This window comes from Patiria miniata, unplaced genomic scaffold (genome assembly GCF_015706575.1).
Source record: "Patiria miniata isolate m_02_andy unplaced genomic scaffold, ASM1570657v1 HiC_scaffold_3, whole genome shotgun sequence".
Classification (NCBI taxonomy): domain Eukaryota; kingdom Metazoa; phylum Echinodermata; class Asteroidea; order Valvatida; family Asterinidae; genus Patiria; species Patiria miniata.
In genome coordinates, this window is record NW_024037069.1 from 1,734,395 (window position 1) to 1,749,943 (window position 15,549).

Consider the following 15,549-nt stretch of genomic DNA (forward strand, 5'->3'; position numbering starts at 1 on the left):
AGGCAGCCATATTTACTGACACTGTGATTTCAGAGACGAGTGTTTTCATACTCATTGCGATTTAGTTCTTCAAGTTTCATCACTTTATTCACTCTTTGTGGACCTTGAAAGACCCCATTTTGGTAAGAAGCATTTTCCTTGATTTTATGAGTTACTTTTAATAAGTTTAGAGACAGAATTCAGTGGATTTTCTGAGATTTTACAGTTGATTTTTCATTCAGCAAAAAACAGATTGAACTGCAAATAGTGTTTAGATTTGACAAATCAGACTTCACATTTTTGGACTCAACTTGCCATGTTTAATAGATTAGACTTTTCCATGTACATTTATTATAGTTTTCTTATTAGTGTTTTTTCTGCTTTATTAAATTGCAGATTGTTATCTCAATCTCAATCTACTATCAGCAATCACCACCGTGTTGTCAAGTGGCTTCATTGTGTTTAGTGTGTGGTTCCTGGATTGATTGCGAATACCAGTCACTTGGGAGTCCTTTTCTCATAAGTTTGAGAACTATAGTCCGAAACTCCTCTGGGCACAAGTGAGCCCCGAGGCAGCCACAATAACAATCAAAGGACAATCAAAGTCACAACCAAAGTCCAGTCGTTCCAGAGCATGCAGAGTGAATAAACCCACGTCATGTCGTTACCAATCCAGTCGTCTTCTAGTCATAAGTTTGACAAGTCAAAGAAGAGTAACGCCGGTCGAGCAGCAAGTCACGCTGGTCATGTGTCTTCTTACAAGTCAAGTAAAGGTTCCAGTCGAGCCAGTCATGCCGTGTCCGTTACATCATCAGATGCACGGCATCAGGAAGAAAAGCTGGAACTAGCGAAAACAGCGGCTGCTCTGCAGGTCCAGCTAGACTTTGCAGAGAAAGAAAAACAGCTGAAACTCCTGGAGTTGGTGGCGGCAAAGAAAGTGGGAAAATGAAAACGAGAGAGACAAAAAGTTAGAACAACTTGAGATAGAGAGGAAATTGGCCGAAACCCGAGCTGTGATGCAGGTGTACTCATCGCTGGAGCGGGATGACAACAGTTCAATATCATCAGAGCTGTCCGGCATCCCCGCCGACAAACATGAACATATGCAGAGATTCCTCAACTCGCATCAAAGTGATTACCCCCCTCCATTGTGTCCATCTGTGCCCCAAAGTGAAAGCGCATATGTGGACAATGCGTCACTCCAACCAGTTGCCATGGTTACATCAGCCAATCAGAACAGATCTGATGAACAGTCCAGTGTACATCATTCTCATCACCAAAGTGAAGGAGGACGGATGACGATGTCGTCGGCACTTGAGAAGTGCATTACACAGTTGGCCGAGTCCAGTAGACAACAGCATGATGTAAACAAACGCCTTGTTGCATCTAGTCAGCTACCAAAGATAGCCGTCCCCCAATTCAATGGTGATCCACTCCAGTACCCCCTGTGGCGGAACTCCTTCAATTCCCTTATCGACAGCCAACCCCTTGACGCCGACACCAAGCTTAACTACCTCAATCAATATGTGACGGGGAAACCAAAGCACCTAGTGGAGCACTACATGCTCATCGGCACTGAAGAGGCCTACACGCAGGCAAGAAAAGTATTGAACGAGAGGTACGGAAACAGTAGTGTAGTGAGCACTGCTTTCATAAGCAAACTCCGTCAGTGGCCGAGGTTAACGCCGAGGGATGCAGCAGGCTTGAGAGATTTCTCTGATTTTCTGGGGAAAGTAGAGGCAGCACGAGCAACCACAGCAAGCCTTGGAGTGCTGGACTACGCCAGTGAGAATGCTCGTCTAGTCGAGAAACTGCCATTCAACCTTGAGACAAAGTGGCGGGACAAGATTGACTATTGGAGACAGATCCGTGGTCAGGATTCCTTCCCCCCATTCAGCGAGTTTGTCAAACTTGTGAAGATTGCAGCAGACAGGGCAAACATTCCTGAGTTGCAGAGCGTGGTTCGAAGTCAGGACAAACAACGTTCAAATGCAGGAAGTGCTCCGAAAAAGAACACCAGTGTTTTTGCGACTAGTACCAGTCGAGGTGAACCAACAAGCAGAGTGCAGTTGTCCAGTGACAAGAGTTGTCTCTTCTGCAATAAGCGTCATCTCCTGGACGACTGTGAGCGCTTTCTGCGCAAGCCTTTCGCTGAGCGAAAGGGCTGTGCACGTTCCAGTGATCATCAAGTGAGAGAGTGTAATGACAAAACAGTTTGTCGGATCTGCGCTGGTGCCCATTTGACCTGCCTCCATCGCAACTTCCAACAGAGACGGCCAGAAGAAACTGCTTCAAGTAACCCCCAGTCAGCAGCGGCAAGTAAACAACCAGCTGACAAAGTCCCAAACAATTCATCCCCACCCAAAGAAGTCATTGCTGTGCACCCCAAACGAGATGAGGGAATGTCCAACTGTATTCAAGTGTGTTCCCAACCAGACCAAGAAGGAGAAGGTGACCACTCCATGATTATACCAGTGTTGGTTCGTAGTGAGAGTGATCCAGCGAGGGAGTTCCTCGAATACGCCATCTTGGACGAACAATCCAACAGTTGCTTCGTGTCAAAGAGTTTGTGTGAAAGGATGAACCTGCAGGGACCAGAGACGCAGTTACTACTCAGCACAATGCAAGAGCAAACTGTGCAAATCACCAGCAGTCGCATATCCGGGCTTGAAGTGCTTGATGTCAATAGAGAGCACACTGTTAAACTTCCAGTCTGCTTCAAGCGGGACAGCGTTCCAGCCAAGAAATCCCAGATACCGAAACCTGCTGTCGTGCATCATTGGCCCCACCTGAAGTCTCTGGCAGATAAACTCATGCCCTATGATCCAACCCTGCACATCTCTCTTCTCATCGGAAGCAATTGCCCAAGAGTGGTTAGACCCAGAGAAATCATCGCCGGTGGAGAGGATGACCCCTACGGCCAGAGGTCACTACTAGGCTGGGGAGTAATGGGAACGTTTGCAAGGCTGCACGACAAACCGATGACCAACCTGCAGTATGCAACAAAGTGGTTGCTGCTGAACCACAAAGCTACCAACACTTCGTCTATGGTACGAGGGTGAAAGAAGTCTTAAACCCAGAGAAAGTTCTCAAGGTGTTGGAGTCCGACTTTGTCCAGAATCATCAGGGGAAACCATACTCAGTAGAAGACGAGAAGTTCCTGAGCGTGATGGAAAAAGGAATAAAGAAAGCATCCGATGGCCACTACGAAATGCCACTACCACTGAAGTCTGACGCTGCGACCCTGCCTAACAACCGCCAACTTGCAGTCAAGAGATGGAATTAGCTGTCCGCCAGATTCCGAAAGAATGTGAAGTTTCGTGAAGACTAAAGGGAGTTCATGAAAGATGTAATCCCAAAGTGTGCAGAGAGAGTCCCCCTAGACCAACTGGAAGTTGATGAGGGAAAGGTAAACTATGTGCCGCACACCGGAGTCTATCACCCCAAAAAGCCGGACAAGATAAGAGTGGTGTTCGACTGTTCAGCCAAATATGGAGGCGTTTCACTCAACGACCATCTCCTTCAAGGTCCTGACTTGACTAATGGTCTTCTCGGTGTTCTGTGTAGATTCAGGAAAGAGGAAGTGGCCTTTATGGTTGACGTGAAGAGCATGTTCCATCAGTTCTATGTAGAAGAGAAGTACCGTGACCTGCTGCGATTCCTATGGTGGGAAAATGGTGATCCAGAGAAGCCAGTGGTCGAATACAGAATGAAAGTTCACGTGTTTGGGGCCGCTAGCTCACCAGGCTGTGCCAACTTCGGGCTGAAGAGAGCAGCAGATGATGGAGAGGATGAGTTTGGAGCAGAGGCAGCTCACTTCATTCGTAATGATTTCTACGTAGACGATGGACTGAAGTCACTACCCACAGTGGAAAGAGCATCATTACTGATCAAAGCCAGTCAGAATCTGTGTGGAAAAGCTGGGTTGAAACTGCACAAAATCATCTCCAACAAAAGAGAGCTGTTGGAAAAATTCCCTGCAGAAGAGCGAGCCAGTGGTACAAGGGAACTAGATCTGAAGGTTGATGTACTACCAATGGAAAGAGCCCTGGGCGTCACTTGGTGTGTCGAGAGTGACACCTTTCAGTTCCATATTGAGTTGAAAGATAGACCATTCACAAGACGAGGCATACTTTCAACTGTAAGTTCGATCTATGACCCAAATGGCTTTGTGGCTCCAGTAACCCTCAGAGGGAAGAGAATTTTGCAGCAGATGTGTCGCGACAAACTTGATTGGGACAATCCAGTGCCAGAGATGCTACAACCTGAGTGGGAGAAGTGGCGTTTAGAGGTTCTCGGCTTAGAGAAGATCCAAATCCAGCGATGTTTTAAGCCCAAGGATTTTGGAACTGTGACAGCAGTTGAATTGCATCATTTTTCCGATGCAAGCCAAGATGGTTATGGTCAGTGTTCCTACCTACGACTAGTCGATGAGAACAATAAGGCACATTGTTCCTTTGTAGTCGGTAAGTCCAGAGTGGCCCCTCTGAAGCTTGTCACCATCCCCCGGCTAGAACTTGCAGCAGCAACTGTCTCAGCAACTGTGAGTGAATTCCTGCGACGAGAGCTATGTTACGAGATGCTCCACGAATATTACTGGACAGACAGCAAGATTGTTTTGGGATACATAAACAATGAAGCAAGACGATTCCATGTCTATGTTGCTAACAGAGTGCAGCAAATCAGAAGTCTGACTAACCCAGAGAGATGGATGTACGTAGACACCAAAGAAAATCCTGCTGACGAAGCATCACGTGGTCTGACAGCAAAGGAACTTATAGAGAAGTCCTGCTGGTTATCCGGTCCAGATTTCTTGCAGAAGGATGGCCCCTTTCAACCCCAGCCAGCCGTAGTTGCACCACTGAGTGAATCAGACCCAGATGTGAAAAGAGTCTCAGCTTTCGTGACAACAGCTGAGAACAACGCACGACATCATCACTTCGAAGTGAGCCGACTTGATTGCTTTTCATCCTGGAATAGAGCTTGCAGGGCAGTCGCTCTTTGTCTGAGGTTGAAGACAAAGTTGAGGAACAGAGTAGTGAAGAGACCTTGTGAAGGGAAAGTTTGTTCCACTCCTGCGAAGCAAGCAATCACTGTGGCAGAACTACAGAATGGAGAGATGGAAATCATCAAAAATGTTCAGCATGAACATTTCAGTGTCGAGTTACAGGCCCTAGAAGAACTTGGTGTAATCGGGCAAGTCACCGATGGAAAGACTGCAAGAGTGAGAAATGACTACCTGAAGAAGACGAGTTGTCTGTACCGGCTAGATCCCTTTCTAGATGTCGATGGCATCATCCGAGTGGGTGGCCGTATTGCCAGATCTGATCTTCCAATTGAAGCTAAGCATCCAGCCGTTCTCCCTTACAAAGGTCATGTCACCCAGTTGTTGATTCGCCATATTCATGAGAAGGTGAATCACATGGGCAGAGGAATGACACACAACGAGCTACGTCAGAGAGGGTACTGGGTGATTGGTGGTTCATCAGCTGTGTCCAACTACATCTCAAGATGTGTGACCTGCCGCAAACTGCGTGGATCGCTGCAGCGACAGAAGATGTCTGACCTACCCGTAGATCGACTAGAGCCAGCGCTCCCATTTTCCTATTGTGCTGTGGACTACTTCGGTCCATTTTTGGTGAAAGAGCGTAGGAGTCAAGTCTAGAGGTGTTCATCTAGAGACAGCAAATTCCTTAACGGCAAGTTCTTTCATCAATGCCCTTACAAGATTCCAGAGCAGGAGAGGACCTGTACGTCAACTGCGTTCAGACCTAGGTACAACATTCATCGGTGCTCGGAGTGAGCTGAGAGAGGCGCTAGCTGAGATGGAGCAGGACAGAGTCCACCAGTACCTGTTAGAGAGCAACTGTGACTGGATTCCCTTCAAGCTGAACACACCGCATGCCAGTCACATGGGAGGCGTGTGGGAGAGACAGATAGGTACAGTACGCCGTGCACTAGAGGGTCTTCTTCTTAAAACCACAACACAATTGGATGATGAATGTTTCAGGACCTTCATGACTGAGGTAGAAGGCATCATCAATTCACGACCTCTCACGACAGACTATCTCTGCTCATCAGACGCACCAGAGCCATTGACACCCAATCATCTGTTCACCATGAAACCCAAGGTGGTTCTGCCTCCGCCTGGAAAGTTCCAGAAGGAAGAAGTCTATGCCCGCAAATGGTGGAGACGTGTCCAGTTCTTGACCAATGAGTTTTGGGTGAGATGGAGAAAGGAGTTTCTGCACCATCTTCAAGAGCGCAAGAAGTGGGTCAATCCAGTAAGAGATCTACAAGTAGGTGATGTCGTGATCTCAAAGGAAGATGAGCAGACCAGGAACCAGTGGCCACTAGGACGCGTAGTGGAGACCTACCCGAGCAATGACGGAAGAGTCAGGTCAGTGAAGCTCTTGATGGCCGATGGCACACGAGACAACCTTGGCAGACGGCAACACTCTCCATCACTCCTTGACAGACCAGTACACAAGCTTGTCCTGTTGGTACCCGCAGAGAAGCCTGAAGCTCAAGAGACCAGAGAAGTCCCCACCGAAGAGCCAAACTGAAGATCCTGCCAGAAGAGACCCACTGCTGACGACAATCTATTTAGTTTATGAACTTTACATTTTAACTGTTCTTGTTACTCATTAGTAGGTAGATACCAATTTAACGAGCCAACACTAGTCTGCATCTGAGGAGCAGTGCGTGCGAGACAAGATGACCACCAAGATGAAGGAACATTTTCATGGACATTAATCTTTGAAGTTCAGGTTTGATTTTAGTTTGTTAACTGCGAGATGCAGTTAGAGGAGCCATGTCACTGCAGCAGCTGTGCAGTGAGTTTGTCTTAAGTTTATTAATTTTCTGAACAGTTTTTATAGTTTAAATTTAGAATTCCATTTTTAGAGTATTACTTCATATTTAGTGAAAGAGCCTACTGTTAACTTTCACCTCATAAAAGTGAAAGAGCCTACTTATGTGTTGCATTAAGAAGCCTCCTTCCCACCACCAGAGTGACCTTGTGCACTTGCTGTGTGCATACAGAGACCCTGTGTGGGTACAAGTACCACATAATCTTGCCACATAAACAATAGGCAGCCATATTTACTGACCATGTGATTTCAGAGACGAGTGTTTTCATACTCATTGCGATTTAGTTCTTCAAGTTTCATCACTTTATTCACTCTTTGTGGACCTTGAAAGACCCCATTTTGGTAAGAAGCATTTTCCTTGATTTTATGAGTTACTTTTAATAAGTTTAGAGACAGAATTCAGTGGATTTTCTGAGATTTTACAGTTGATTTTTCATTCAGCAAAAAACAGATTGAACTGCAAATAGTGTTTAGATTTGACAAATCAGACTTCACATTTTTGGACTCAACTTGCCATGTTTAATAGATTAGACTTTTCCATGTACATTTATTATAGTTTTCTTATTAGTGTTTTTTCTGCTTTATTAAATTGCAGATTGTTATCTCAATCTCAATCTACTATCAGCAATCACCACCATGTTGTCAAGTGGCTTCATTGTGTTTAGTGTGTGGTTCCTGGATTGATTGCGAATACCAGTCACTTGGGAGTCCTTTTCTCATAAGTTTGAGAACTATAGTCCGAAACTCCTCTGGGCACAAGTGAGCCCCGAGGCAGCCACACGGACTATTGAACCTTCGGTCACCGTTACCACTAACTGATACTCAAGCGCGCTGCACGTGCGCGTATTTACAGAACCAGGATATTTTGGGTTTCACGAACTGACATCCTCCACAGTTTTAGTGCCGCACTAAATGTGTGAGATAAACATGTATACATCGCATTGTAGACGCGTGCGGATTGTTCAAGATGGAGGACGTACGCGAATTTTTGACGTCGTGGGGATTGGCAGAACTCGTCCCCATTTTGAAGGAAAATTTGAACTACGAGAGTTTTAGCTCACGACATGCAGCCTTCTACACAATGTCGACTATTTTGATGTGGTAAACGTGCGATCATCAATTTTTTTTCATGCTAATTACGGTTTTCATTTTCTCATTAGTCCATGCTCTCACAGAGTCGGGGTGCGTGCGTGTGTGTTTGCATTATATGTATGTAACACAGGTACCGAAGGCATCCAACGTCGTACACGTACAGCGACACCGATGTGTTGTGGAGTCGCGTATATTATTATACCATTCATCAATCAAATTTTGTGTGGAAAACAAATCTTTACGGCAATAAACTGGCTATAGTCTTTGCAAACAGAAGGATAACAGCGCGACTCCACGACACAACGGTTTCGCTGTACGTGTTGGATGCCTTCGGTACCTGAGTTGCATTATGCACAGTACCGACAGACTGACTCTGTGAGAGCATGAACAAGAGCATGCAATGAAAATGAAAACATGGGTAATTAGCATGAAAAATACATGATGGTCACAGGTTTACCACACTAGAATAGTCTACGTAGTCTGTAGAAGGCTGCATGTAGTGAGCTAAAACTCTCGAAGTTCCAACTTTCCTTCAAAAATGGGGACGAGTTCTGCCAATCCCCACGACGTCAAAGTCTATTTTTGTCCCTCAGCAAAATTAGAAATAGCAGCGAAAAAACATAAACAGTAAAGGGGAAAATATTGTTTTGCTTAATTTGAGAAACATTTGAGTAAAATGTAACGCAACATATGTTTGAAGTTTTACTCCATATGGAGTGGGCAAGGCTTAATCAACATGATGGGTAAACGAAAATATTACTCATTTTGGGTGTACTTTTTTTAAACATGTTTTTGGAGTAAAAGTTAACGTCTTTTCTGCGTAAAATTGTTACACAGTGCAGAATTACAATTTGACACAACAGAAGCTGTGTGAAGTTTACCCCCATAACGACCATGTTCCCTTTTTACTGACATAAAGAGTACGATTTTACACAATATTGCCTATTTTTTTCTTAGAGTGTGTACTTTGTTTCTCCATTTTTCAGTGCTAGTAAATAATTTGGGTTGTTTGGATGTTCGAAAATTACCTTTTAATTATCTGTTTTCGTCATTACAAACAAGTGGAGGGGAGATTCAACAGCCCATCCCCGTCTAAAACGTTGGAGGAGGGGGTTATATACACCCTCCACCCCCCCCCCCCCACACACACGCAACGTCGCACACTTATAAGAAATGCTCTTATTTTAACCATAGTTTTTTTCCTGGGCTGAAATTCGGACTTAATATCCCTTTTCTCAATTTTTTTTTAGACGAATCAACCCGCCAAGGAAATAACTAGTTTTTGAGTAAAATCCATATTTCTATTTCGTGAAAAACTTGTGGGGTACCAAAACGGTACCCCGCAAGTCGGTGGGCATTCCTTGTGGGGTACCTCCCATTGTTTGTACACGCACCCCGATTTATGCCGATTTATTATAAAATCGTAGTACGATTTGAATTGAACGACGGCCACGACGGCCAGTGCCGTCGTTGCCTTTTTACTGGCCGAGGTGCCCCACAAAAAATCCCTGTCTTCACGGCCAGTTTTGCCTTGCCCCATAATTACCTTGGCCGCCGTGCCCTTTTTGCAAAAACATGCATCAGCCTATTAAAACCACTACAATCCTTGATTCCAGTTGTTTTTTCCACAAATTGACAATGTATTTCGATGCCATGCCAGCCCAATCAGTTGTCTTAATATCTCGCTGAATCAATCACACGCGTGCAGTACGGCCGTGGCCGTCCCGCCGTCGATTCCCCACTGTACGATGTACACACACGTACAGTTGTACGTTCAACACAGCGTCAACACACCGTCAACACATCCAAAATGCATAAAATTGACAAAAGCAGTATGTAACCCATACAGTATGGACAGAAACAAGATTTTGGCTTAAAATTAATAGGTTAAACGTCTGAAAATTGCGATTTTCAGTTCAAGAAAATTGGCTCTCCGTGCCGCTCCGAAATCGGCTGCCATGTTGCCTCAGTGGCAGTGCGGACCATACCATTATGCTAAAGGGTGATAGCGTTGTACAATAAACCAACAGAGAGGGCGCGGCCGGCCAATACCAAAAGATGTCCATTTCAATAAAGTAAATGACACATAAACACAACTCACAAAATAATGATCCACTCCGATACTCAGTCCTCAAAGATCTGGTATCCCTCTGTTGTTTATGACAAGCTAATGTCATTACCTACACACCCCTACTTGAAATGGTGTAGTCCAAGCTTTGTGCGAAGTCAAGATGGCGGACAACGGCCGTGCGAGTGAAAGGTCATTTTTTTCGCGTGAAAATACGATATTTTTAACAATGAAATGGAAACTCAATCCAATGGAAATTCTCTTTTATTGTATGTTTCACAATTATATGCCCTTTTTGTCAATTCAGAATGTGTTTTGGATGTGTTGACGGTGTGTTGACGCTTCTGTCATGTGTTGACGCTTTGTTGACGCTGTTTAGTGCGACCCGTACATGTACACTGCACTGACAACTGAATCTCCAGTTCCTGTATGTGCCGATACTTCAAGTAGCGACACCCCCGCCGCAAAAATATATGTCAGTATTCGCACACACACATACCAGCAGGAGTACGTACGGCAGATCTTACGTGCAGTCAACCGACTTTCTTTTTCCCAGTGCTTGCATTCGCGGGTACAGAACGCATTGATGTTCGTGTACGAGGCAAACGAGCTTGGGGCATAGTCAAAACACGCGTGCACATGGCGTTCCGAATTCCGATTGTCAAAAGCGGACATTGTAAATGGCGATCGTGTATTAATTATGGGCCTGATTCCCGTAAGAGAACAAAATCAACTTTTAATCCACTTTAAGAACATGCAGGTAGGTTATAGATAGAGGGAAGGGTTTCGAATTTTGAGGGGAATTTGGAGGGAAAACGACAACGAAAAAACGCAACACGAAAATAGAGATGGCGATCGCACGTCACCAACCATAAACTGCTTTAAAAAACGTAATTTCTATCCCCAAAAAGTGTTCAAAATTACAAAACAGGTGCAATATAAGCTGAGAGAAGTCTGCTTTAGGTTGAAAAGGTACTTTTTTGAATGATAAAAATACCTTTGGCTCAAATTTGATCGAAACTAAACCTAAACTACATGATCGCTAATATAAATGCGCATTTCTTTTACTTTTTTTTTTAGCCAGCCTCTGTGCCCCTTCTGCAGATATTAGTTTGGCCTTGGTGCCCTCCCGACTGGCCGTGGTGCCCTCTATAATTTTGCTCCATTCAAGGCCAAAGTGGCCTTGCCCTAAAAATTCCCAAATTCAATGCCTGTCGTACGATGTCGTGAAATAATATATTTGTTGGTAGCGCAACCAGATGGACTCTCAAAGCGCTTAACATGATATTACCCATGCTCGTAGTATCATACAACATCCATCTCAGCTCCAGCCCTCTGACTGTATACAATTCAATGCTGCCAGGGTGCAAAAGCAACCAAAATCAATCACCAAAACCACCTCTGCTCTCACAGTTACCCATTTATTCCTGCGCGGTGACAAGCAATAAGTGACAAAGTGCCTTGTTCAAGGACACACGCATCGCAAACCCAGGCTGGACTCGAACCCACAAGCTGAACAGTTATTACCGTGCCCCATTATGTTGGTTTGATGTTCCAGATTACGCCACTACGCTCATTAATTACCGGTACATGCCACAGACCCATTATAGATACATGAAGAATATTGTAATTGAAAAAGTTGCTGACGTACCTATAGCAATTAGTGCTGTCAGGAATGCCGATGAAATCCAGCCAAATCCCATGGCTTGATGGCCCTTTCTCGTGTCAAACATCTGTGGAAAAAAAAGTCACAGATGACAGGTCGTTGGATGCAAAAATAAATTCCAAATTGATCGAGGGTTGCAGACGCCAAAATGACAATACATTATTGTCGTCGTTCAAATAAGACTAAAAACGCAGGGAATAGCAGTTTATTGAAGATATTGTGGATGTTCCGATTTTAAGAAAAGGTTTTACTTTTAAGACATTGTGGTAAAATTCCAATGTATATTTTTAATCTCTTGTAGGAGCTTCTACATGTCTCTTGGTGGTCGGACGGTTGGTAGGTCTTTCTGTCTGTCTGTCGGTCAGTTGGTCTGTTTGCCTGCATGTCAGTTTATCCCGAACATCGACCAACGATTTGGTGTAAGCTCTATATGTGCCATCGGCGTCGCATATTTCGGCGTCGTATTATAAACTCTATAGCCGGGACCATTTTGATCGATTTCATGCGAGACTGTCATGCAAGACGTCTTGCAACACAGCCAGAGCTTATTGTGCACTCGCACGTTTGTCTACCCTTCTAGGGAATACAAATTGTCACTGCCTATTTTCTATCAGCTTAGAGGTTCCTGATAACTATTTTCTATCTTTCTAAGGGGTTTCATGACACCTGTTTTTCATTCTCTTAGGGAGTTCTTCTCAACAGGGGATTTCAGGGGCTAACCACTTCCTATTTTTAAGCTGTGGCAGAGGTTTCTGCAAGTCGCTTGCTGGTCGGTCGCTCAATCGGTCGGATGGTCTGTTTGTCGGTCCAAACAATTGACCAAAAGTATGTTGATTCATTCTTGCAATCGGAGTCGCAGTTTAGGGCATCGCATTTCAAAGGTCTGGCAGGGATCATTTCGTTTATCGAGTTCATGCAAGACTCTAATGCAAGACTTATTGTACCACGGCCAGAACTTATTGTCAATCGCATTTGTTTTTTAATCGTTCTGTTCCTTTCGTGTGTCCTGTTGACATGCTTTTTAATAATATGAAATTGAACAATGTCTATGCAGTTATCATTATTGATGAGGATCAATTCATTCGTTACTGTCACAAAATCAATTGACATTTTTTGAGACCGCGAGGTCAGCAACAGGCAGGTTTTGTTTTTGTTTTTATTTTATTTTTATTTCTTCGTGCATATTCCCACGTAATAAACAATTTGGTAATACTAAATTGCTTATTACAATGATTTTCTAAGGTAAAATGATTCGAATACGTAAATTACAAACAACAAAGCCGCGAGCGAGCTCTGTGCGCAAAACAAGTGGACATCGACTAAACGCTGACGCTTTGTCAGTATAAATATGCGACAGTTGTGTACAAGCAAACATTTGGATAAAAACTATGATTTTAAATGTGCCCCAAAATGTTATTTGTTACGCTTTTTCGTTTTTCCATTCTTGATGAGATACAAACAAACAGGTTCAATTGAATACTAATCTCAAATCTGAGCGGGTGTCTATGGGAATCACACAATGTGAACATATCATATCTACATACTTATACCAGGAAAGTTGCAGAAAAAAAATGAAAGGTAAGGTAAAACTCGACTTTCAGTACTCGAAAACTATTTGGACTTGGCCCGTACTCGATTCTCTGTATGCAAATTTTGCATGGACTCGATACTCGAACCGAGGTAATCAGGAGTACATACTGTTTTTTAATCGATTCTATACAATGTAGCTCAACCTGGAACGCAACGCTCGCTCGCCTCGATGGCCAAGTTTATGCTTCCTATGTTCGCTTGGCGCTTCACAGTTACCCAGTAAAGCCATTTTGGGATTGTCCATTTTATAATTTGGATATTGGACATTAGATGTGCACATATGTTGCTACACAGAAAGTCCGTATGTGTTTAAGTCAAGGTACAGGAGGCGTATTTGAGACGCAACGCGTCGACGACTCCCAAAAAAACGAGCTGCTAAATTTCAAATAAGAAGGCACATAATGTTTCAACTGCGGATGTACTTAGTTTTGACAGTCCAGATGGAGGCGTGATTGAGATGCAGCCCTGCCGTAGATAGCACCGATGACTCCCACGTGGAGCTGCTTAGCGAAACATCGTGAACTTTGTGAATAAAGCATCACATTTGGCATAAATATGGGGTCGAAATTGGCTAGAAACAATTTAAGGATCGGGACCAATCCTGGATCTTGCCATTTTATTTTTGGTGGGGGTGGAGCTGGATTATTAAACGCGTTACAAACAATAACAAAACCGTTTAACATCGGTTTTCTTTGTTTTTTTATGTTTTAAATTCACGACAGGTGTGCATCTCAATCACGTCTCCTCCCAGGCTTTAAAAATATGGTTGTAGAAACCTATGTGCATACCCAATGTGCAATATTCAAATAAATGGAAATTCACTTTAAAAACCTATGTGCATTTCCACTGTCCGTGTATTACCGGACAACCTTATAGTGGGGCGTTTCCTTAGAATCGTTGGCGCGATTCACGGCAGGGGGCATCTGAATGACGCCTCCCCCGGACATTAAAATATAGAAATTTGCTGTAGAAACCTATATGCATATCCAATGTCAACTATCCAAATAAAATGTGGACATTTGCTTTGAAAACATATGTGCATATCCAATATCGAAACAACGAAATCGACCTTCCCTGTAAAAAGAAATGTGAATGTCGAATATCAAGTTCATTTTATTGTCTTATCAGCAGCTTGAAAGTGTAGGTAAATGTGTGTGGTTAGATGATGAGGTAAGGCAAGATGTAATGGTAGTAGACATGCAGGAGACGGAACATCTTGCTAGTGCGAAGGCGTGATGAAGGGTTGAAGAAGTGGTTCTGGTGTAGTTCCTGCGCTGTTGTGAATTGTCAAGTACATGAACATGATCCGGCAAATTATGAGAAGGGCCATGGCAATTATAGTTTCCATTAAATGAGTTGCAATAGTTGATGATGGAAGTGATGTTGAAATCAAGGAAGTGAGACAACTACAAGGTTTGAAGTTTGACATATGCTTGGAAGAATTTATTTTTGCAGACAATAAGGAATAAGCTCGAAATCGAAATATCTCTGGACTGTTATGAGGTTTCAGATAAATGTGAAGAGACGGGATAACCTTATTCAGTGAAGACAATAAAAGATGATGGTAAAGCTTTTTTTTTAACTGGGCGCTTTGATTTACTGTGTAATGAAATGAAGATAATCAAATGCAGATAAGAATGGAAAATGTCAGTCATCTGTTGAAGAATGGAGATAAATTCAATGGTTTTTCTGCGACAAGGGTTGGTTAATGTGGACAAACGTCATGAGGAAAAGAATGTTTGACTCTGCAAAGTGGACTACAGAGGTTGAAATCATGGTGATGGCACACATGCTACGTTCAGACATATATACATCTAAAGATGAAATAAAGAAACGTTTTTTTTCTGCAAGTACCTTTGAGAGAGAGGCTTTAGCATTAGATGAGGAATTTTACATGGACCGTAGACATGTAATCCATTATGTTGTTATGTTGTCAGTTTATGTTTTAGAAGGCAATCTCGTAATGGACAACATAAAGTAAAAAGCAATAAATAAACAGAATTGAAAGATGTGAAGGATGGTAAAGATAATGCTGAATACAAAAAAACCCAATCAACCGTGGGAAAATAAAGTACCGTCGTAATGCTAACTATGGAGAAAAGCTAATCCATTGGGGAAAAGAAAGTACCGTCGTAACTGAAGATAATCACATGCCGATAAGAATGGAAACTATCAATCACATGTTCAAAATGGAGATAAATTCAATGGTTTTCTACGACAAGGTTTGTTAACATGGAGGAATATGTCATGAGGCAAAAACAAAATGTTTGGCTCTGGAAAGT

The 15,549-nt window shown here is 43.4% G+C and overlaps 2 protein-coding genes and 2 long non-coding RNA genes across 4 annotated transcripts; all 4 read left to right on the plus strand.

Annotated features, from left to right (window-relative positions):
• Positions 1-31: 31 nt before the first annotated feature.
• On the plus strand, positions 32-412 carry LOC119737950. The gene is made up of 2 exons (XR_005272416.1): positions 32-122; positions 376-412. It is a non-coding gene; the product is annotated as an uncharacterized LOC119737950 (long non-coding RNA).
• Positions 413-995: 583 nt separating this feature from the next.
• On the plus strand, positions 996-3,041 carry LOC119738049. The gene has a single exon (XM_038212769.1). The coding sequence runs from the start codon at positions 996-998 to the stop codon at positions 3,039-3,041; it is 2,046 nt and encodes a 681-aa protein (XP_038068697.1).
• Positions 3,042-3,319: 278 nt separating this feature from the next.
• LOC119738052 lies at positions 3,320-5,644 on the plus strand. The gene has a single exon (XM_038212778.1). It carries the CDS (start codon positions 3,320-3,322, stop codon positions 5,642-5,644), a length of 2,325 nt encoding a protein of 774 aa, XP_038068706.1.
• Positions 5,645-6,906: 1,262 nt separating this feature from the next.
• On the plus strand, positions 6,907-7,631 carry LOC119737951. Its single transcript, XR_005272417.1, has 2 exons — positions 6,907-7,193; positions 7,447-7,631. It is a non-coding gene; the product is annotated as an uncharacterized LOC119737951 (long non-coding RNA).
• Positions 7,632-15,549: the final 7,918 nt, after the last annotated feature.

Coding starts and splice junctions, on each gene's coding strand:
- LOC119738049 (XM_038212769.1), top strand. CDS start 996: ATGCAGGTGTACTCATCGCTGGAGCGGGATGACAACAGTTCAATATCA.
- LOC119738052 (XM_038212778.1), top strand. CDS start 3,320: ATGAAAGATGTAATCCCAAAGTGTGCAGAGAGAGTCCCCCTAGACCAA.